General features: G+C 42.0%; 2 protein-coding genes and 1 pseudogene across 2 annotated transcripts in view; 1 reads left to right on the top strand and 2 right to left on the bottom strand.

The window, feature by feature from the left end:
- The first annotated feature begins 5,554 nt into the window (after positions 1-5,554).
- On the top strand, positions 5,555-10,386 carry LOC133123451 (DNA topoisomerase 1-like; annotated as a pseudogene).
- Positions 10,387-11,524: 1,138 nt separating this feature from the next.
- Positions 11,525-14,402, bottom strand: LOC133123384 (receptor-type tyrosine-protein phosphatase epsilon-like). The gene is made up of 4 exons (XM_061233831.1): positions 14,393-14,402; positions 12,702-12,837; positions 12,048-12,197; positions 11,525-11,661 (listed from the first exon to the last, which is right to left on the bottom strand). Exons 2-4 carry the CDS (start codon positions 12,792-12,794, stop codon positions 11,587-11,589), a joined length of 318 nt encoding a protein of 105 aa, XP_061089815.1. The 5' UTR covers positions 12,795-12,837; positions 14,393-14,402; the 3' UTR covers positions 11,525-11,586.
- A 5,648-nt stretch (positions 14,403-20,050) lies between these two features.
- Positions 20,051-23,854, bottom strand: part of LOC133124953 (tumor necrosis factor receptor superfamily member EDAR-like) — a 32,390-nt gene continuing 28,586 nt past the window's right edge. Inside the window, exons 10-12 of the mRNA XM_061236565.1 lie at positions 22,385-22,565; positions 21,547-21,607; positions 20,051-20,385 (exon numbers count right to left, since the gene is read on the bottom strand). Of these exons, the coding sequence (XP_061092549.1) occupies positions 20,051-20,385; positions 21,547-21,607; positions 22,385-22,565 (577 nt within the window). The remainder of the gene's footprint in view (positions 20,386-21,546; positions 21,608-22,384; positions 22,566-23,854) is intronic.

Below are 23,854 nucleotides of genomic sequence, written 5' to 3'. Positions count from 1 at the left end.
GCTGACTGACAAGTAAATGAAATTGCTCCTGCTGACGATAATACCTGCAAACATTTCAGACTCCCAGCCCCCTTGGGGCTTTGATGAGCTTAAATGCTGAGATTGGTCTTTCAGGAGCCAGTGGCTCTTTTTTCTAAACTGCTCTTAAGTGAATGATGGGAGGCCATTTACCTCACACAAAAGAGCCATTCATTTGTCTCCCCTGGGCTATGACCCTCTACAGCAGAAGTTAAATCAACAAGTTCAGATGGTGATGACAATTACGTAGCAGCAAGTGCATTTCCACTGTTGTCCGCTGATACTTTCCAGTCCATTCAGAGCCAACATCCAGAATGGTTCAGTAAAAACATAATGAACAAACCTGTGAAGTGTCGACCATGTAGCCTGTAGCGTAGTGGCTAAGGTACATGACTGGCAAGGCCAGTGGATCGATCCCTGGTGTAGCCACGATAAGATCTGCGCACAGTGGTGGCAGCTAGTTAAGATGGGCCCCGGTGCAAGATTTTTTTTATGGGCCCTTCCTCTAAGACGCAGGCACGCACGCGCACACACACGCGTGTAAACACAAACACACGCGTGCACCATTAGACATATTTTACAGACAATACTTTGGATTTTATTTGGCTCATGATTAACTTTGGTTATTGGGACACAGGCTACATTGTTTGCGATACTTTAGAACATTTGTATAAATCAAGTCAGAACCATGGACCAACGAGGATGGTCATAAAATCAAATCAACAAGTCAACAAATCAACGGACGATAGCTGGGATGTTTACATAACTACAGCTTAGGCCTATAGGCTACTCATGTGTCAGTATCAGAGGAAAAACACAACAGAAATTCACTGTTCACTGTGTTCTTATGTCTAATTCACTGAATGAATTCTACAATAATTAATGTATGAAAATCAATTAATTTCTTAGCCATGTTTTATCCAGGTAAACAAAAGCTATGTCCTAGTTGCTAGAAAACTTAAAATTTTCTGCCAATGAAGCCGGATTTTCTCCTGAAAAAGTACAGTAGGCTAACGTTATATCTGGCTTGCTGTCCTACCTGCAAGGTAGGTGCCGTCAGGTGCAGTGATTGCGATGAGCAACTACTACTGGGAACAGGGTAGCAGTTGACGGATTATTATAATCAAAAAGCCACCCAGTTTATGTAATTTCATTTCTGCAACCCACTTTTGTCCTTCAAGGGCATTTTCACCATAGGCAGCTAAATGGTGCTCAGTATTTTACATTTTAGACTAGCTATCAACACATGATCCAGACGGTTCACAAAAGAGCCAACATATTCCTCCGGCAGCTCTTTGCGTATCAGAAAATAATACTAACACCAAATGAATTAGCCTGCCTCAAGTTATTTCATGAAATAGTTTATTATAGCCTTTTTTTCTGTGAAATAGACACACGGTATAAATGATCACATATTGTACAAAGAAAGCTAATAACCATGACCGAGACGAGTTTGCTTATTTAAGGATATATAAATGCACATCACAATTAAAGCAAACATAGTCTTCGTGTTCTTTTACAGTGAGTGGTTAGAATTTAAAGACCTGTAAAAAAAACAGATGAACTGATATACGACACAGAGAGTCATGGGCCCTCCTAATCCACGGGCCCGGTGCTGCTGCACCTGCTGGAGGTGTTTATTAAGGAACGACAAACACCTCATTGCAAGAGTGAGCTGGAGATGAGAATCCCCAAACCAGCAACCAGGCAGGTGAGGTTCGTAGGAACCAGTGAAGATGGCAGGGAACAGGAGGGTGAGCAGGCAGGCAAACTAGCAGGAATCAGCAGGACAGGCAGGAGACAAGGATGGGTACGGAGACAAACTGAATAGCTTCACAGGAACTGACAAGGACATGAAAAAGGCACTCGACTTTGGAGAACTTCAATGGTCTGGCAGGGAAGGGAGTGTGAGCTGGGACTAAATAGGGAAAAGGACAGGTGTAGGGAATCTTACTAATAACTACGTGGAAGTGAAGGCTCTACATGTGGCAGTACTAACTGAATGACTGAAGGGGAGTGAGGAATATAGTGATAACTGCGGGGCTCAGAGATAAATGAGGTGATAACAAAGCCGGTGAAACTGATCAGGGAGTGAGGCAGGGTAACGAGGTGAGTGAAGTGAAAAATAAAAACAGACAAATTAAATACAATACATGACACAAGTGGAACTGGTGGAACACAAAAACAAAAGGACAGGGATCTGGGAACCGGCAGGCATGCCAACAGTAACTTATTCTTATTAACGACAGAGCGGATCGCCTCTGATATTTGAAGTTAATATTATTTTAGGAAGAAAGATTTTAGAAAGAAGTACTGTGTGTATTTATGCTTTGAATTATTGTATATACATATTAGCTTTTACGTTGAAAACATCTGAACACGTTGTCGTTACACTGTACAGGCCTTGAAACCAGTAAGAATTCTGACTAGAAAACAACCAAAGCATTAGAATGTTAAGATAAGATAAGATAAACTTTATTGAACCCTGTGGGTTAATTTGTCCTCTGCATTTGACCCATCCTAGTTACCTAGGAGCAGTGGGCAGCCACAGTGCAGCGCCCGGGGAGCAATGTGGGGTTAAGGGCCTTGCTCAAGGGCTGTGCAGATCATTTATTGTGGCTTGACTGGGATTCGAACCACAGACGTTGTGGCTCCCAGTCATGTACCTTAACCACTACACTACAAGCTGCCCCAAATGTTCGAGGAAGTTGGAATGTTCTGTATTGTTAACCTCTGTGAAGTCACAGTGGAAGATATGTTGAAATTCAAAGTATTACCAGTAGATTTTCAGTTTAGACATTGTACACACAACTGCTAACAGCTTTCAACTTCATGGATATTTTAATCCAACAAATGACATCAAAACTTGTACTTTTTGATTTACTGGGACCAGAGCCTCATCCTCCTGCTCTGTGAGTAACCTTCCACTGTTTTCAAATTTGTATTTACTAATCAGGATCGAGTTAGCTGTTAATTTACCTAATTTCTCAAAAACTAAATTAGATTATTATACACTATATGACTATATTACCTCACTAATCATAACAGTCAGTCTCTCCATGGAAGAGTATAATGCCAAATTATACATTATATGTAATAATATATGATGTCAATACTACTACAAACAATACTACTGCAGCTAAATTTAGAGCTAAAAATCTGTTGTCCTATGATGGTGAATTGGGTGATGACGAAGGTGAATTGGGCTATTTGTACTTTGAACTCTTCAAGAATGTTCAGATTTAATTCAAAAGATTCATAGCTTCTGTGATGTCACAGAGGTGTTAGAATACAGGAAGATATCAGCTGGCACTGTCACAGCCTGACAGAACTTTTGTAGTTTGAAATGGTTTTCCGATGATGATGTCATTTCGTAGGCCAATCTGGAAGTTCCTTCCGTCCAGGGCCACGCTATGGGTTTCATTGTTTTTTGGGGGATTTTCCCCAGATTTCGAATGCTGTTTCCATCGGAAAAAGGTCGCTTGAGTTTCACATTTTGTTCACCGACATCTTGTAATAATCTCAAACATGAATTTCAAAGCTGTTAGGCTTATGTGCTTTAAAAAGTTAGTTGCTAACAAGTTGCTATATTGAAACTACAATGGTAATCTGGGTAGTATGCAACTTGAATGGTGGCTGGCGAATTTTTGTAGTTTGAATTTAGCAACTTGCTTTTTTAACGCTCATGACAGCTTCGGAATTCATGTGTGAGTTGTTAAAGGATGTCATTTAACTCGTAGAACAAATTGTGAAACTCTTAAGCTTACGTTAACCACAGACCTCATTTTCATCTGATAATTAAATCTCTGGGAAATCTGCTGAGGGAACCCATTAACTTGGTTTAAGGACTACAAACTGTTGCTGTGTTCAAAACACTTCCAAACGACTGCCACGCTCACGTCAGTGAGTTCCCAAAATTATGGGGAAAACCAGTTAATGTCAAACCTTGTATTTCAAAGTAGGAAATATGGGAACTTTCTATAATCTCCAACCTGGCAGTAAGAAACTTCCACAACTATGAACCTGCCGACCGTTCAGGTTAACAAAATCATAACATTGTAAGTCTACATTTTATTTTTACACATTATTTCATATTTATTTTACCACCATCTTGAGTTTCCCGGAGTGCACTCTTGTGAACACTTTCAAATCGGAGCAATGGGATTTGGGATCCATATTAGAACCATAGATTCTCTGTTGTAATTTGAGAGTTTGCTGCGCCTGCATTCCTTCTGTCCTAAAGCTGCAATACAGCAGAATAAACAAGCGCAAATCGATCTGAAATCCGAAATAGAATTTGATGAGCAGTTCAATCAAATTTTAATTAAACAATTAAATGTAGTGCAGTGGGTCTATGGGTATGGGTAGCATAGCATAACGATGAGAACAGACCATTCAGCCAAGTAATGCCTGCCTTTTCCTACCACTAAAGTCTGTGGTTTCTGCCTCCACTACATGTCCTAGCAAGATATTCCACACAGTGACCGTTCTCCTTGTGTAAAAATACTTCCTCATGTCTGTACAAAATGCATCCTTTGTTAATTTCCAATTATGCCCCCGTTCTGATAACTGAGCTCACCCTGAAGAATTGTCTGTACTTCACTGTTATGAGACAATGCATATTCATCGAACATTCAAACTACCCTGCTGAAAAAATGCTGAAGCTAGGTTTTGAAACAGCTGGTAGCTGGTTGACCAGTTCAAACCAGCTCCACATGGTTTAGCAGCTTGACATGTTTTGACCAGCTCATACCCAGCCAGAACAGAAAGCAGCTGGACCAGCTAAATTTTCAAGCTGCTCAAGCTGGCACAGCTGGATTTTACAGCAGGATAGTCAGTCATTCGTCCTTTAGTCTCCATTTACTGCTGCTCTTCAACAATATATTGAAACAGTGTTAGGTGGTGTGAAAATTGCCATTAACTGCTAATCCCACCCCTCAGCCTGAAAAGGAAGCATGCAGGAAAAGGTGAGGTTGGAGAGATGGAAGGGGGAGAGAGAAAAGTGACACGGAAAGGGAGAGAGAGGAGGAGAAGGGAGAAAAGAAAAAGGAGAGGAAAAAGGAGGTGGGTGAGGCTGGCCCAAAAAAAGACAGGTTAGAATCGGATGATAAGAAAAGGAGGATGCAGATAGAGCAAGAGGGGCAGGCCGGACCGAGTAAGGAGAAGATGGGGAAGAAGGAGAAAGAGAGAGAGGCTCAAGAAGAAAGAGATGGACAGGAGGAAGGCTTTGAAGAAGCAAGGAGAGGAACAAGTCAAAGCAAGAAATGAAAAGCACATTGCGAAGAAAGGGCACAAATGGGTGGAGCTTCTGAAAGAGATGGCTACGAAAGAGCAGAGAGAGGTAGAAGCCAGGCCAAAAATGAAGAGAAAGACCACTGAGGATGAGGAGGAACCAGAGAAGAAAACAAAGCACACTGTGTAGAGCAGAAGAACTTGGGCCAATGAAGAACCCTGTGGAGGAGAAGGAAATGAATGTAAAGAAGCACAAAAAGAAGAAAGGCCAAAACAGCTGAAGGAGGCGGAATATCAGAAAGAGATGGCCAAGACACAGAAGAAAGTGCCAGAGCTTCTTCTGAAGGATCTTACTAAGACAGAGCCAAAGGAGGCAGAGTTTTGTAAGGACTGGCCAAAAAATGAAAAGATAAAGGGCAGTGAGTATGAGGAAGAGCTGAGGAAGACTTCAAAGGACACTGTAGAACAGAAAGGACTTGGACTAAAGACACATTTGATGAGAATTAAGAAGGAAAAAGAAGCAATGCAAAAAGAGCTAAAGAAGGAGGAGCTTCAAAAGGAGATGGAGATGAAACAGGCAATAAGAGTCGAGCTTCTGAAGGAGACAACTCAGAAATGGCAAAAACAGGTGGAGCTTCTAAAGCAAATGATACGGGAGAAGGATGAGGCGGGGCTTCAGAAGGAGGTGCTTAAAAAGGCACAAAATGAGGTGGGGCTAAAGAAGGAGGTCATTACAAAGGCAGAAAAAGAGGCGGACCTTATGAAGGAGGTGGTTACAAAGAGGCGGGGCTTATGGAGATGGTTCATCAGGAAAAAGTGACTTCAAAGGATGCTGTAGAACAGAAAGGATTTGGACTAAAGACGCATTTGATGAGGATGAAGAAGGAAAAAGAAGCAATGCGAAAAGAGCTAAAGGAGCTCCCTCAGGAGTGGAGCTTCTGAGGGAGCAAAAATGGCAAAAACAGGTGGACCTTCTAAAGCACATGATTCGGGAAAAGACAGAGGTGAATATAAAGGCAGAAAAAGGGGCAGAGCTGAAGGAGATGATTAATGAGATAAAAGAGGTGGAGCTTCAGAAGGAGGTGCTTAAAAAGCCACAAAAAGAGGTGGGGCTTGAGAAGGTAGTCATTGCAAAGGCAGAAAAAAAGGCAGATCTTATAAAGAAGGTGGTTGCAAAACCATACATAGAGACGCGGCTTAAGGAGAAGACTCATGATAAAAAAGAGGCGGGGCTTAAGAGGCTGATGAGTAATAAGAAAAACGAGGAGAAGGAGGTGATTAAGAAAGCACGAAAAGAGCCGAGGATTCAGAAGATGCTTGAGGTGTGTGTACGTACACAGAAACACACGGATGTACACACACATTAGCTGAGAAGTTGTTTCCCATTCTTTGATTTAACAGTTAATCTTTGCTCTTGCCCATCTCATAAGCCTAAGGAAGGGACAGACTGCCAGGTGTCTTGGACAAAGAATCCCGATGAGGAGATTAAGCCTATCAGGCCAATTAAGGTTATGAAGAAAGAAGGAAACCAGCAACGGAGATGGTACAGAACATGCTGTGTGTATCTCTATGTATCTTTGAGTGTGTGTATTTGGTGTATATGGGCGTTTGTATATGCATGAGCACGGAGTCGATACCAGGCCATGTGGTGGCCAGTGAGGGTGTCATGGGAATTCTTGCGCTACAGACGGGTATATAGCATTCAGAAAATCAATATAAAAATACATGAAAAATTCTATATTAATTGACCATATAATGACCAAATAATGGTCAATTTTAAAAATGTCATCAATTATCATTGGGAATATGCAGTTGCCAATTAAGTGGCTAAGCTGCTTTCATAGCTTTCCTGTCCAGCGATGATGGGGGAATGATCTCACTTCCTCTTTCCCTGCTTCCATTTTGTCCCTCCCTCTCTGTAAGGTGGGAGGAAGAAAGGAATGAAGATGGGACCAAATGGAGGTTTCTTGAACACAGGGGACCATTGTTCCCTGCGGAATACCAACCGTTTCCCAATGATGTCAATTTCTACTATGACGGTGTGTATGTTGATGGAGCTACAACGCTTTTGACGTTGTGTGTTATGTTTACACATGTTGAAGGAACGAAGAGTGTGTATGTGTGTTGTAACCTGAGGGTGTGTGTGTTCTCTGTACTCAGGGAAAGCAGTGAAACTGAATCCACTATCAGAGGAAGTGGCCTTCTTCTATGCTCAGATGCTGGATCGTGAGTGCATCACCTGCGAGGTGTTGTGTAAGAACTTCCTCACAGACTGGAGAAGGGTGAGGAAGGGGAGAGCAGGGAGTGAAGGAAAAAAAAATGGGTAGGTGACTGTTTATGGGCAGTTCACCCAAAAATGAAAATTAAATTATGGGGTGGAAATTTCCGCCAAAGCACACCAGCATTCTGTAACTTAATGTGTATCTTTGGTGGAAACTTGCGCATGCTTGCATGGACAGTTAACTATTTCCTGATTAAATGTGCATTATCATTGAGAACTGTATCCAAAGTGCCGTCAAATCTCCTGATGCCCCTTGAGTGCCCCTTTAATTGGTTCCTTGCATGTGTTTCTCTGCACAGGAGATGACTCCAGAGGAGAGGATGTTGATAATGGACCTGAATAAGTGTGATTTCTTTGAACTCTTCTACCTGAACAAGAGGAGGGTGGATGCCCAATATGACATGAGCAAGGAGGAGAAACAGGTGGGTGTGGTTCTAACCATCAAGTGGGTGGTGTAAAGTCTGACAGCTCAGGTCATTCTTAAACATTTCCTTCGCCCCTCTGCCTGTCCCTCCCACTCTCAGTCTCATTATTTGTGTGTTTCCAGGCCATCACAGAGACCAATAAGAGGCTTACGGAAGAGTATGGCTACTGCATTCTGAACCAGCACCGTGAATGCATCAAAAAGTTCCGGATTGAGCCCCCGGGCCTCTTCCACGGGCGAGGGGATCACCCCAAAGAGGGCATGCTGAAGAGGAGGATTCAGCCTGAGGATGTCATTATCAACTGCAGCAAGTAAGAGGCAAGCTGGAAGCTAGAGACATGCTGGGAGTGAAGCATGCTGGGAGCTAGAGGCATGCTGGGAGTGAGGGCACCCTGGTAAAGTTGATGGATGCTGTTAGTGAGAAGCATAAGCGTACAGAGAAAAAGAGAATACCACCCTCGCCCTCCCCACAGACAGGCACGAATCCCAGAGCCCCCTGCTGGTCACCGGTGGAAGGAAGTTTGCCACGACAACACTGTCACATGGCTAGCCAGCTGGACAGAGAGCATTCAGGGCGCCAGCAGATATATCAGGCTTAACGCCAGTTCCAAACCTCAGGTACCCACTGGACCCAACCATTAAAAAAAAACACACTACATATGTGGATCACCATCTTTATAGACAGGAAGTGATGTAACAGCAAGCTAAGTAGACCATTTGTGCTGTCCACCCAGGGTGAGAAGGACTGGGAGACGTATGAGCTGGCCCGGAGACTGAACTCCTACGTGGACCAGATCCGGTCCCAATACTACCAGGACATGGATTCCACAGAGATGGTGATTCGCCAGAGAGCCACCACTCTCTACTTCATTGACAAAGTGAATGGAGGGACTTCCTGTCTCCAACAGGTGTCTACAGTCTCTTCACTGGCTGAGCATGCAGTCTCAAGATGTCACGTGGAAATGACCACCGCCCTTCGATTCGAGATGATAGGGCCTTTATATTTCATTACAGATTCAGTAAAATCACAAAATGAATTGAAATTCAATTTGCAATTTGAAAAAACAAATACATAATGAACAGAAAAATAACCTGTCATTAGTCATCAACTGAGAAAATGCAGTTGCTAAGGAGGTGACAAAACTGCTTTTCTGCTTTAATCGTCGATGATGATTTTTCAGCTGATGAACGGAATGGAAATGAGCTGTGTCGCTGCAGCTGGCCCTGAATGTGGGGAGCAAAAAGGAAGAGAGCTGCTCCTCTCTCCGTGTGAAGAACGTCACTCTGCACAAAGACCACGACGGGAACGAGTACATGGTGGAGTTCGACGTCATCCACTCCTACAACAAAGTGCCTGTCACAAAGAGGGTGAGTGGACACACCAGGCTGAGCGTTTCCTTAATATTTCATCAACGCTGCACGTAGGTTTTTTCACTATGAGCAGTGCCTCTTTATGCAGAATGGTTGCCCTGTTGTTCTATAATCCAGGTCTATAAAAACCTCGAGAATTTCATCGAGAACAAGGAGGCAGGAGACCTGATTGTTTCTGTTCAGAGAGAAAGTATATAGTTGAATTAATTAACGCCAGTTAACGCCAGTGTGTGTGTATGTTTGTGTCTGTGTGTGTCTATAACACTCTCATTCTCTCGCTCCCTGCTCAGACGTCCACTCTAAATGAGTACATCAGCTCTCTGATGCCCGGTCTGACCGGCAAAGTATTTAGAACATACAACGCCTCCGTAGCCCTGCAGAAGAGCCAGAGAGAACTGTCCTGCTGTGAATATCTGCACCTCTACTCTCCTACAACTACTCTCCTACTACTAATCTGCCCACCCTTACAGCCAGTCTTACACACCTGTATGCAGTCATAACAGTCTTTTCCCTCTCCCTCTCTTCCTCCCCCTTCTCTCATAACAGTGTCAGATGGCCAGGCTGAGAAGCTGCTTGCCTACAACAGGGCAAACCGTGCAGCTGCAGTTCACTGTAACCACCAGCAGGCGGATACAAAGAACTTTGAGCAGTCCATGGCTGGACTGCATGCCAAGGTACATTGGGGATTGGGGGGCATGGGGAGCAGTGTGAAACAGGCAGTTGAACATTCAGGCCATTGGCAGAGAGGAGGGCAGGCAGATTGCCGTGAGCACCTTCAAAATGAACTACCAGGACCCCCGCATCACCATCGCCTGGTGAGCACGTGCACACAAACACACACCATGCTGGAAATCACCACCATTTTTTTCTTAATTATTTAAAGTCTACAGAGGCTCAATGTGTGGGTCTGATGAATTCTACACACATGGCTGCTTAACCTCGTACTCTCTTCTCCAGATGCATGAACATGAATGTGCCCTTGGAGAAAATTTATAACAAAAGCCAGAGAGTGAAGTTTGCCTGGGCTATTGACATGACCAAAGCTGACTTTGAGTTCTGAACCCCCACTGACCCCCCCCGACCCCTTTCTCCCCATCTGCCACCACAAAAAAAAACAGCTTTGTTTGATTTATGTAATGATTTTACTTGAATTGATTTATGTAATTGTATTTGCCTGGTCAATATGTATGCATTTATGATATAAGACATGTATTAAACCCAATGAAATCCTATTAAAATTCATTGCAAAACAATTATCATTGTTATCTGGTATTCATTTTTTGTTTGTGGGATGGCTATGCTATTTATACACACCACATGCCAATCCAGAGTAGCATTTTGTTGATGATGTCATAACCTACCCACTCAACTGCAGACCCCTTATTGCATAAACAGGTGGGACAGCTGTGGGGCATAGCATCACACTACATTACATTACATTACATTACATTACAGTCATTTAGCAGATGTACAATAAAGTGCAAAGCTAAACCAGGGACAAGTGTGTTGAAGACCCTAGAGGAAAGTACAGTTCCAAGCCTTAGAGTGATCACCTAGATATAACTTGGTCCCTTGAAGAATACATCAACTTTCCAACTAGCATACTACAATTTGGGAGCTAGGATACCCTGAATACTAAAATAATTATACAAAATTGCTATTATATCCTATGGCATACACATGGCTTATTATAGCAGTGAGGTAGGGACTGGGGGTAGGGATCACACTGTAGTTCTAATGAAATTACTGAAGTATAGCTAGGTTGGCAGTGTGCTGTATAAATGAAACAAGGTGTAATGGAAGCAAATGCTTCTTTAATGTCTTAATGTGATGCCAGCCAATCTCAGATAGCCAGCCAGCTGGCTGGATGTAACATGGGGCATTACTGGAACAGCTGACCTGAGCTATGGCTGAGTGATTTCATTAGAATTAACAACATGGGAGATGGTTAGTTATTTTTATCATGAAGCGAAAAGCTAGTTAGCAACAGCGATGATGTTATATGAAAACAGCCTGCTAGCTAACCATTCAGCTGTATGAATGAACCATATTTTGTTGTGAAGGCACAGGTCTCTTGTCAACTTTTTTTTACCTTAGATAATGTCATAAAACCTATTTTTGGGAAACTTGGAGGACTAGTGTGGGGGCCTAGTCCAGTCAGAATCATCGAGCCAGAATCATAGTCGCGCCATAGGTGGCTTCCAAAAAATAACTATGAGAGGAATGGGAAGTGTTCTAACATTTGTATGATCTGGAGGACTCAGTTCTTCTTCATGTTTGCCTGAAGGTTCCCCACCCTCATGTTCTCCTTCATTATCCTCACATTGGTCAATTTCTGATAAGAAATAAAAATATTAACAATAATCATTGCCGGAAGTTATAATGAATAGACTAGGAATGTGACTACACAATTCAGGAAGTAAACAAACAAAGTAAACAATATGCAAATAAACTTGACTTGATGTTGCCAATTTGTATCCATTAAGCTAAAACCAGAATTGTGTGTGTCCTTGCATGTGTGCATCCATGCGTATGTGTGTGTGTGTATGTGTGTACCAAAAATATATTTACACTGGATGAGCTAGACTTGAGTTCAAATCCCATCTACAGGAACACATGTAGGCCTAGGTCAGCAATGAGAGACTTATAATTATAGGTACTGAAGTGACAGTACGATGTTTAGGTACGAGACAGAGACATGATTCAAGCAGCAGCTCTTACCTTGAACTCTTCCTCCAGCCAAATCCGGTCCAGTGGCACCAGTGTGTTGTGGAGCTTGGGCAGGTGGCCCTCCAGAGAGCATATGTCCAGCTCTGTGTCTCCGTAGAGGTAGTATTCCAGCAGGGCCTGGTAGATGAAGGAGGACTGCATCTGTGGACCAGCACAGCACAGCACAGAAAGTACTGTGAACAGGGCCTCAAAGTCCCTATAGAACATGCCAATGTTGAAAACACTGTTTTTATTATTACATGGTAGATGTCCCTGAAACCACACCTTCATCTTTTCTTAAATTAATACATAAACACCATTTTTTATCTTGTAAAGTCATTTATACTGTGAACTACCATATATACACAGAGTAGAGCACACCCAAAAGTTTCAGAGGTGCAGTCTAGCAGAACATAAACATTAAAAAGTAATTGACCGACGTTTCGGCAAAATGTGCCTTTGTCAGGGTCAAGGCATATTTTGCCAAAACGTTGGTCAATAAAACACAGCAAAGGAGAATACCTGAGTTGCTTTTTATTACTGAAAACTAGCAACAAAAAAAGGTCATATTACATAAAACGTGTAAGAGATGGCAGCAACATTAAATGATATGAATAGTTTCGCGGATATAATATGAATAGTTTTGAGCCAATAAAGGGCACTCACATAAGTCTGGATCAGCTGAGAGCACTGATTCTGTATTCTGGACACAAAGGAGAAGACGTCGATCTTCTGCTCCATGTGCATCATATCGATCATGCCATCAATGATGATGAAGGTGCCTGTCAGATCCACGCCAGGGCTGCAGAGAGGTGGGACCCACATTAAGAATCACAAAAACATCACAGGAAGATGTGATTCACACAAAAACCCCACAGGAAGTTGTGATTAATCACAATAAAAAAGCAGGAACTAGTGATTAATCACACAAAGAACCCACAGGAAGTTGTGATTAATCACAATAAAAATAGCAGGAACTAGTGATTAATCACACACAGAACCCACAGGAAGTAGGGATGCTGAGGAGGATTTAATGTGTCACTGTGAGACAAGGTGCTGCGAGCCTCTGGAAGGTTTATAATGGGCATCATTAATATCCATTAGTTTTTTATTTTATTTTGGTGAAAATACATACACTAGCATTTACACTCAGCACTTTATTAGGCAGACCTGTACACCAGCTTGTTAATGCAAATATTTAATCAGCCAATCATGTGACAGCTAAAGGCATAAAAGCATGCAGACATGGTCAAGAGGTCCTGCTCTTTTTCAGCCCAAATGTCAAAATGGGGAAGAAATGTGATTTTGATAAGTGACTTTGACTGTGAAGACACTTCCCCTTTACCTAAAACAGCTAGGACTAGCAAGTGTCACTGGAGAGCAATGAGACACTGTTACACTGGCAGACTGAAACTATATTTGCAGAGAACAAATGCTGTTGAACAATTTTCAATTTAAATTTTGCCACGATCAATGCCTTTTAATACAAATGGTATAACTCAGGTATAATGCTGCGAGCTACTGTAGCTGATTAGCTGGTCACCTGGGATTTAAAAAAAGGTAAGAACAAATATTATATTGATTAAAGTGCATTATAACAGCCAAATGAGTGTCTTCCCCGTCCACAGCCATTTTTGTTTGCCGCGCACAACCAAGTTAGCCAACGTTAGCCAACGTCTTTCTGTGGAGAACAGACAGCCGTTTATATAATCCACCTTGAGTGACCCACACACTCATATTCACATTGCTGAAGCCAATGGCGGCAGCTAGTTAGGATGGGCCCCGGTGCAAGATTTTTTTGAATGGGCCCTTCCTCTAAGGAACCGACGCACGCACACACAGGCACGCACACAAACACAAATCAATAAGTCAACAAATCAACTGACGATAGCTGGGATGTTTCCGTAACTAAAAAGTATGCCTATCGGTTTCTCATGTGTCAGTATCAGAGGAATAGCACAACAATAAATTCACTGTTCACTGTGTTCTTATACCTATACTCTTGCCTATACTATACCTCCTCTTGCAGTTGATAAAACTAAACCGACCAAACTTGCCAATAAAACCACACACCTATTTGGTCGCTTCCTCTTTGTTAAGCGATACAATTTATACTTTCAATATCATAAGGTTTTTAAAAAACAGGCCCCTGACATTGGTGGAACGCTGAGTTTACAACAGAAAACCAGTCCAGCAATTGAACAAACAAATCTAATTCACGGAAAACTGCTAGGAGAATTAGCGGCTTCCTTGGCTAATTTGAATACAATGCGAGTGAAGTACATTTATGGACTCTGACTAATGCTAAATCATTGCAAGATTGAGCAATGTAAGAATGAAGTTAACTCGGGGTTTACCTGGATATAGCCTGGCTACGTCCTAGTTGCTATAAAACTAAAACTTTTCAGCCAAATGAAGCCGGATTTTCTCCTGAAAAAGTACCGAAGGCTAACGTGTCGTTATATCTAGCCTGCTATCCTACCTGCAAGGTTTCGCTACCGTCGGGTGCAGTGATGGCGATGGGCAACTGCTACTGGGAACAGGGTAGCAGTTGAGCGATTATTTTTTCAAAAAGCCTTTCAGTTTAGGTAATTTTGCTACCTTTTCCTCCTGATCCTTTTCATCCTTTCTTTTCTGCGACCCACTTTTGTCCTTCAAGGGTATTTATACACTAGGCAGTTAAATGACGCTCAATATTTTACGTATTAGACTAGCTATCAACACATGATCAAGACGATTGACATTGGAAAACAGCCACCATATTTCCCGCCAGCTCTTTGCATATCAGAAACTAATACTAACACCAAGTGAATTAGCCTGCCACAAGTTATCTAATTGAATAGTTTATACATTTAATAGTTTATAGCAGTGTAGCTCATAACCATGACCGAGACGAGTTTGCTTAAGGCTATATAAACACACATCACTATGCAAGCAAACGTAGTTTTCGTGTTCTTTTCCAGTGAGTGGGTAGAATATAAAGACCTGTAAAAAAAACGGATGAAGTGATATAGGACACGGAGAGTTTATGACCGCCACTGTCTGCTAGCCCTTGAGCAAGGCCCTTAATTAACCCCACGTTGCTCCAGCCGGGATGTCTCCTGCTTAGTCTAATCAACTGTATGTCACTTTGGATAAAAGTAATGTGATGTAATGCAGCATGTTAAAGCAGTATAACACAAATGCCACTTGGTCACAATGAGTAGACTGGAATAGATTATTGAACATAAGTGATGGTAGACTATGTAAGAGGTTGCTCATGTGGGCTATATAGAGGGCGGCTCTTGTGCAGGGCATATTCACATTTTAGAGCAGGGTGTGAAGACATGCATGCACTGATGCATGCATGCAAGTTAATATTAGTATGATTAAATATGCAGTTTTTTCAGCAATTTAAAGAAAAATGTGCCCCTGAGATATGGAGTAAGCTAAAACCCAGGACATACAGGTGCATCTCAAAAAATAAAAATTAAATATTTCATGCCTTTTTTTTTGTTTTAATCTTGATGATTACGGTTTACAGCTCATGAAAATCCAGTATCTCAAAATATTAGAATATTACATAAAACCAATCAAAAAAAGGATTTATAATACAGAAATGTCGACCTTCTGAACAGTATGTTAATTTATGCACTCAATACGTGGTCGGGCAATCATGGGGAAGACTGCTGACTTAACAGTTGTCCAGAAGACACTCATTGACGCCCTCCACATGGAGGGTAAGCCACAGAAGGTCATTGCTGAAAGGGCTGGCTGTTCGCAGAGTGCTGTATCAAAGCATATTTATGGAGTTTACTGGAATGACCGCAGCCTTGAGAGGATTGTCAGGCAAAGCCGATTCAAGAACTTGGGGGACCTTCACAAGGAGTGGACTGAGGCTGCAGTCAGTGCATCAAGAGCCACCACGCACAGACATGATACCTTGAACCCTCGATGACTGAAAACCATTTAGCCAACAAATGTGTTCCATACGGTATCAGCATAATTTACAGCTGAATCTAGTCTCACCCTCCAATTCCTATATAGATCCATTCAAATGCAAAGAGTTTTAGTATCGCTTGTAGGCCAACCTGAAAATAAGATGTGTCTGTGCTTTGACCACATATGAGTTGTTTGATTACAAAGAAAATAAATTATAAAATCAGAAAAAGTTTCAAACTTTCGTGCGTGTCGCAATTCCCTGCAGGGTACACATCATGACTTAGACTGGCCAGGCTCGGTGTAAACCTTCCAGTCATTGCGATGTGCTTAACATTTGAGGCAAGCTCTCGGTTCCTCTCTGAGGGCTGCTCTGGAACAGTATGTTCACTTGTGGTGGGAACCCATTCTGTTTGGTAAAGGTTTTTTGTACTTCCCAACTTCAACATGTTTGCTAGTTTTCCCATACGTGGCATAATTAGTTATGACTGAACAGAACATGTGTAAGTCAAGTTGTTTGCACAATAAATGATAGATGAGCCTAACCACTGACCTAACAACAAGATTAAAGATTGATATAAGTTTGGAGCAACACCCACTTTTCCTGGATATGGGTACTGAATTCTTAAGGATTGTTGCTGTGTGGACAGGTTTAAAATTTGTTTATGGGGGAGAGGGGCTGGAATTTCATAAACGTTTCAAAACATTGTTGCTACAAAAAGGCCAAAGTATCCGTACCTACCCATTTCTGCCTGCATGATGACATAAAATGTTGGGCGGTACCCCAGCAGCTCTGGGGAATATGCTTCAGGGTTCAATGCATGTATTGGGTGTCATCCTACCATGCTGCCAGCTTGGCTCTTTAAACCGTACACAGGCCCGTCATGTTCGAACCTGCTGGAGTCAATGACAGTCTTTGTTTTCTGGGAGAGAACAGAACAATAGGCCTCAGACGGTGCGTAATGTGTTAAATACTGCACCCTTCGGGCTCTCACACTTGTGCGTCTTGAGTGAACAGGGCAGCGCAGCTAAAGGGACCACTACCATTGAAACATGCAATTGTCCTTTGACCTGATTGACATGATAGATACTGTGCAGTCCATAAGTATTTGGACACTGGTACAATTTCTGTTCCTTTACCTCTGCACTCCAGCACAATGGATTTGAAATGAAACATATGAAGTATCTTGAATATCTTGTCACCTATAATTTGAGGGTGTTCATGTAGGAATTACATCCCTTTTATACATAGTCCCCACATTTTATGGGAGCAAAAGTAATTGCCAGTTGGGTTTTCAGCTGTTTCTGATTAGTCAGGTGTTTTCAGTTGCTTTCATAGTGCAGACGAAAGCTTTCAGTATCTAGTCTTGATCGTACTGTTATCTTTTCATTGCCTTTTCAGTCTGTTATTGCTTGAGAGACATAAAGTTAGCATTTTATTCGGTATTTATTACTTATTTTTAGACTTATTGGTCTTCTACTGCTGTAGCCTATCCAGTTAAGAGGTTTGATGAATTGTCTGTTCAGAAATGCTCATCTACATACCACTGTTGTAATGTGTGGTTATTTGTGTTAGTGTCACCTTCCAGTCAGCATTGACCAGTCTGGCCCTTCTCCACTGACATTAATACGGTGTTTTTGCCCACAGAACTGCTGCTCACTGGATGATGTTTTTTGTTTTTTGCACCATTCTCTGAGGCTGTTGTGTTTGAAAATCCCAGAAGATCAGCAGTTTCTCAGATATTCAAAAAAACTTTCATGCATTTAGTTGCTTGCTATTTGTATGCAGCCTTGTATCTACATGTTTGTATATTATACATTTCAATGTATTTTTTTAAATTCTACTAAATATAAAGCATACAGAGCTGCATGCTACACATGATCTGCACCTTTCTGCCAATTAACCATTAAGCCAATGTTTCAAATTCTTACATGATGTTCTTAATTTGCATCGTAACTTAGTGATGATGATATACAGTAGATTTTGTGGGAAAACTTTGCTGCAGAGGGCAGTGTTGTAACTGTTTTTATATCTACAATGAACACTGTGATAGTGGTTCTGAAACTTTGCACTGTATTGCCTTATTTAATATTTGCTTAATGTATGCTCTTCCCAAAAAAGTATCATAATCCTCTTTTTGCCACCTACCATATTTACTGTATATTCACATTTCATGAGTTTGAACTGGTGCAATTAAAGATAGATGTCTTCAGAAAGGGTGAAAAAGCCTCATCCTTATTTAAACATGAACTTTAACATTAAGCTATATTACTGTAGCCACTTTAGCCAAATTGTTATTATAATTTTTGGATGTTGTCTGCACCATATAGACTTGAAATGGAAAACAATGTCTATTGAAAAAAACTAAATTTCTAATACATTTTCTATTTGTGAGTTTTTGACTTAGACCAAGCATAGGTACAGTTCACAAGTGAGGCATGCAATAATTCTGCAGGGCAGAGACAGGCAATGTCATGCATCATTCTTGCTATACAGTCCTTGATGTGGGTAAATCAGTGTTGGAACACCTTTGGATTTATAGTGATTCAGTTTTACAGTATAAGAAGTTCTGATATTTCAATTAATTAAAGCAAAAATATTAGCAGGATTGACGTATACATTTACATACTGTCAATTACAAAATGACCATTCAGTATGAATTTACACCACAACTGTAATTGATAATTCTTTATTGATGTGTATGTACAGTAATAAGTTATATATACATTTGCATTTCATTTCCATTGTAGGTTGAATGACTTTTTCTTTTATATTCCATTGTATAATACAGATTGCTGATGAGGTAAACAGACTTGTAAAGTTGTGAGTCATTGGCATTACCCATTATTACATTTTCTCATCCTTGTTTTTACGATACAACCATCCATAAAAACATTGTTGTGTTTTGGAAAATGACAGATGTACAGTATGCTAAACATGCAATACCAGTAAAAGCAGGTATATTCATGTACACTGATGGAGGCCTGCTCCAACTGCAAGTCTGGTTTATTGTCTTTGTGATTACATCATAAATCTGATTTAGTGAACTTTTTGGCACCAGAGGCTTAATAAACTGCAATGGTAACCAGTGGAGTTTATGAGCTTAAGATGGGATCTCAATCCCTGGTCCCCTTACTCAACCACATGGGGCACATCAGGGTGGGGCATAAATTATATGATATTGCCCGTTTTCAAATCTTCCATGGGTTGATCCGATTGGCTGAAGGTTTGCAGGACACATATACTGAACCCTCAGATGTGGAGGTTAATACGGCTAGCTTCATGCCATCCCAAAGGCTGTTTCTGAGACATCACTGAGACACAAGCTCACTCAGTTCATTACTGCCCAAGCCTGTATATATTTGAACAAACAGCACAGGAATCAGGCTTGTTTTGAAAGATAAATGCACCTTCTGCTTCAGTTAGCAAGCAAACTCCAATGTGCACACAGTTGCATATGGAAATGCTAGCAGGAATGCTTTGGAATCATGATTTGGAGATAATTTATAGGGAATTTCATAGGGAATTTGTAAGTATTTTGTTGTTATGTACTGTGACCTTTGATGTAATAACAGAGTTAGCAGCTGAGCTGGAATTAATTTCCATTTCAAATCAACCAATCCAGGAAATACTCATAGAACATCACATGCACATGCAGGAATTTCATTTCAATTAATTTACTGCGCGGTTGTAACAAGGTCCAGCTCTTTATAGACCCAACCAACATTGCTTTCATTCTTCCATCAACCATAGTATCAAACTTCACACAAACCGAGTCACCATCACAAATAGGTACACTCCCCCTTCCAAAAAAAAAAATATTGTTAAAGACCCAAAGAATGTGGCGAGGGGGGTCAGGGATGAATCCCAATGGCAATAATACATCCTTGTCACTACCGTTGCTGGTGGGCCTTTGCACTCAGAAATGAAGCACCACTCATTACCCAGAATGCCCCTCGAGGGGAACGAGGGAGATGGCTGTGTGCTGCTAGCCCAGTGCTAGTTGCCGTCACACAGCATGGAATCCGGGCGGCGGGATTCTCCGCTGGTCGACTCGGCCCCCGGACAGCGGGGTACGTCGGCGGGGAGGCGGGGCTCAGACGCTGGCGCAGCGAGCGGAGAGGGCGGGGCCCACGTGCGGGGCCCCCTCGGCCCCACCCAGGATGTCGGCGCACAGCGACTCCACGGCGTCCAGGCGCTCGATCTGCACCAGCCTGGTCAGCAGGTCGGGGATGCTGTAGCCCGCCGCGCTGATGCGGTCGAACAGCTGCATGCCGTCCGTCATCCCGCCGATCTCGTCCCGCTTCAGGCCGAAGCCCTCCGCCAGGTGGCGCCACGTCTTCACCACCGCCTTGTCCGTGCTGTAGGTGGCGCTCAGCATGCGGCTGGTCTTCTCCAGGCAGTCGAAGGGCAGCTCTGTGGGGCTCAGGCCTGCAGGTAACAGAGTGTAACAGAGCCCATGAGACTGAGCTGATAGAGCAGCTCTGTGGGGCTCAGGCCTGCAGGTAACAGGGTGTAAAAGAGTCCATGAGACTGGGCTGATAGAGCAGGGACTATGGAAAGAGGAAAAGGTAAGTTCCACACGCATACCAGTGTTTTATCTGGAGTTTGTTTTGCTTTGTTTTCAGTAGATCTAATTCTTTAGAACCTATTGCAGCCTGATGACTTGGTTGAACAGCATATTGCAAATTAGTTTGAAATGATTGTTTTAAGTGTGGCCCCACAAAAGAAATGGCATTTAAAATAGTTTTGGTGCATTTTGGGCATTAAATGAACTGTTGTGCCAAGCTGCATGTTGGTGCAGAGAGTTGGTTGAAGAGTTTTGGAAAGTATTGAAAAATTCTTGTTAGCAATTGAAGAAAACTTTAATGTATTCTGGAGAAATGACAGATGTATTCTGCGTGCGACAGATGTATTCTGTGAAGAACAGGCCAGCCTTTATTTCGCCCACAGAGATAGTGAGAGAAACAACAGTTAGTGTGGCGACGGCACTCGCATGCTGGTTCAGTGCATAGAACAATGTGAGATTGTTCCCAAGTTTCTCATCCAGGAGAGAGGTGGAATTAAGGTGCCTGGTACAATGTGTGTGTGCGTGTCCATGTGCCTGTGTACATGTGCATGTATGTGTGAGTGTACGTGTTTGTGTGTACATGTGTATGTGTGTGCAAGGGTGTGTGTACATGTGTACATGTATGCGTTGTGTGTACATATGCACGTGTGAGCAAGTGTGTGCGTTTGTGTGTATATGTGTATGTGTGTGTACATATCTACGTGTGTGTGACGGTGTGTGTATGTACATGTGTATGTGTGTGGAAGGGTGTGTGTAAATGTCTAGGTGTGTGATGGTGTGTGTGTATGTACATGTGCACGTGTGTGCGAGTGTGTGTTTATGTGTAGATGTGTATGTGTGTGTACATGTCTACATGTGTGCGATGGTGTGTGTGACAGTGTGTACATGTGTATGTGTGTGCAATGGTATGTGTACATGTGTATGTGTGTGTGACGGTGTGTGTGTTTGTATGCGTACATGAGTGTGAGTGTGTGTTTGTGGTTTGGTTTCTGAAGCACATCACAGTGTGGAAAACCCCTCACCCTCAGCAACACTGCATGCTTTCGTGTAAAGATCCAAAATCTTCTTCCGTCGACTCTGAATCTGCAACAATGAAGGGAAGACCTTCAGGATAAAAAATAAGACACATCTATGAGTACAAACATTACCCTTACAACAGAACACTTTTCCTGTTAAAATACCGGATATCCATTGCAACAAACAAACCATTTTTAAAGGGTCATTGTTGAATTGTTTTTCAATGGTGCTCACATTGCACATAAACCAAAATTAATGTTGACACATATTGGACACATATAAATACATGAAATTATATAAAATGACATGACAATGCAAGACATGGAACATGTACAATCTAGGTAAAAAAAAGATTTAAAGTTACAATAGGTCATTTCGGACTCAAGAGAGGACTTGCAGCCACAAACACGCTCAAACCACAACACTGTTTATCTCACCCGTTCTCTGTGAACGTGCTGACGTTGAAACACCATTGGCTGTGGCAATTAGAACCAATTTTCAACCAATGAGCTTTAATTATTGTACAGCTAAACAATGTTTTGGTACAGAGTGCTGGCCCATCAACTGCATATTTTGAAACCCGAATTTAAGGACTATAAACACTGTCACTGAGCCTTTTTCAATAATAGGAAGGTAATTTACAATGGTCTTGTAACAATGCTTTGCCACAAAAATCTATGTTATTGTACCTTTAACATAATTTTTTGACATAGAAAATGTCAAGTTACTTGCATGTTAGCAAATTCAAATGGAAGGGTGATCACCCATTAAAAACCGTGTAAGTCAAGCATAACGTGTTTAATATATCTCCAGGGTAATCACATGACCCACTTCCTGACTTACCCCAGTGGACTTGCTGCAGTTGTTGTTGTTGCTGATGGACGAGCAGGTCTTGTCCCTGGTCAGGTGTACCAGAGACAGCAGGCACAGGTCAGCGGTGCCCTGTTTGTCCAGAGCAGCCTCCTCGTCACTGTCGATACTCCGGCTCAGGAGCTGCTCATTCTCTGAGGAGGCGTCATTCTCACTGCGAACAGAGGGGGCACTGCAGGGTCGTCTCTATTTCTTTTCAAAAGGTAACTCCAGCTAGTCGTGACATTATATGTTACTACTCACATTAATAATAATGTATAATTGTAGTTTTTCATTGATAGTCGTATGAGCCAAAACATTATGTCTAATATGCTATTGATCTTCTGCGTGCCGCCAAAACAGCTCTGACCCACTTGGTTTTGACAAATACAGGTCCATATACCAATTATTCTGATTCTTTGAGCGATCCGGTTGATGGGTCACTCAAGTGTAGTCAAACGGGAACAGCATTCCAACTGTGTAATACCACTTAAGAACGAACACTTCTTTCGAGCCCATCTTGAAACCTAGCTCTCCTGGGGTAGAGCTAGTTTCACCATCACTCACGTTATCTAAAATTCAGTTTGGTTTCAGATCAAAATGGTCTCACAGCATGTTTGTTATCACAGGCAGCCAGCTAGCCAAGCCAGCTATTGAACAGAGGCAATAAATACATTCAAACTTCCACTCAACCTGCTCTCTACAGTCATTCATGGACATCAAGCTGTTGGCTTGAAAACAAATTTCCACTTTATTTATTGAGTCAGACCAATACACATTAATTTAGAAGCAGGCACATAGCCTAGGGGTGGGGGTTGGTCGAAAAGGTCCAAAAAGTTAAACTGAAAGCCAATTCAAATAAACCATGGAGCTGCTACTTTAAGAATATAATAATCTCATTGTCACTACCATACTATGTTTTAGGACTGAAATAGCCAAACTTTACGCAACTGATTCACTCACATGAATATAGGGTCACTTTAGTAATTCACCCCTGTATGTTTGAACAAATGGAAGACACATCAGGGAAGGCTTTGATTTGCCTGTTCTCAGCTGCACTTGAGAGGCTGTAACTGGCCTGTTTAAGACTGCACACAGCACTCTCCATCCCAGTGTTTCCATGGAGAGCGCCTAATATATTGACTCACAGAATATGAATGTCTCCCAGCATACCTGCATACCTGCAGTTGCTTGGCAATCAGCTCAAAGAATGAGCACACTACTTGTCATGCAGGACACAGACATACTGTTTACTAGTCATTTGGCATACAAGTGGCACACACACCAGGTTTATTTATGTCTAAGAGGGATATTTTATCTCTCAGAGTAAAATGTATTCTATCAGAGTTCAAGTGCAAATGAGAGACCGCATATACTGTAGAGAATGTGTACGAGTCCCTTTGTGGTTGTGTTTTCATTTTCCTTGTTTCATGTGTATATATCTTAAGACGAGTTACATATATC

Source organism: Conger conger, chromosome 3, assembly GCF_963514075.1.
Source record: "Conger conger chromosome 3, fConCon1.1, whole genome shotgun sequence".
In the NCBI taxonomy this organism is placed as follows: domain Eukaryota; kingdom Metazoa; phylum Chordata; class Actinopteri; order Anguilliformes; family Congridae; genus Conger; species Conger conger.
This window is presented reverse-complemented; position numbering and strand designations above follow the sequence as displayed.

Excerpts from the sequence above, each read along its gene's own strand:
- LOC133123384 (XM_061233831.1), bottom strand. The coding sequence starts at position 12,794 with ATGATCGATATGATGCACATGGAGCAGAAGATCGACGTCTTCTCCTTT. Across the intron at positions 12,198-12,701 it reads CTCAGCTGATCCAGACTTAT|ATGCAGTCCTCCTTCATCTA; the intron begins GTGAGTGCCCTT and ends GCTGGTCCACAG. Across the intron at positions 11,662-12,047 it reads GGCTGGAGGAAGAGTTCAAG|AAATTGACCAATGTGAGGAT; the intron begins GTAAGAGCTGCT and ends ATTTCTTATCAG.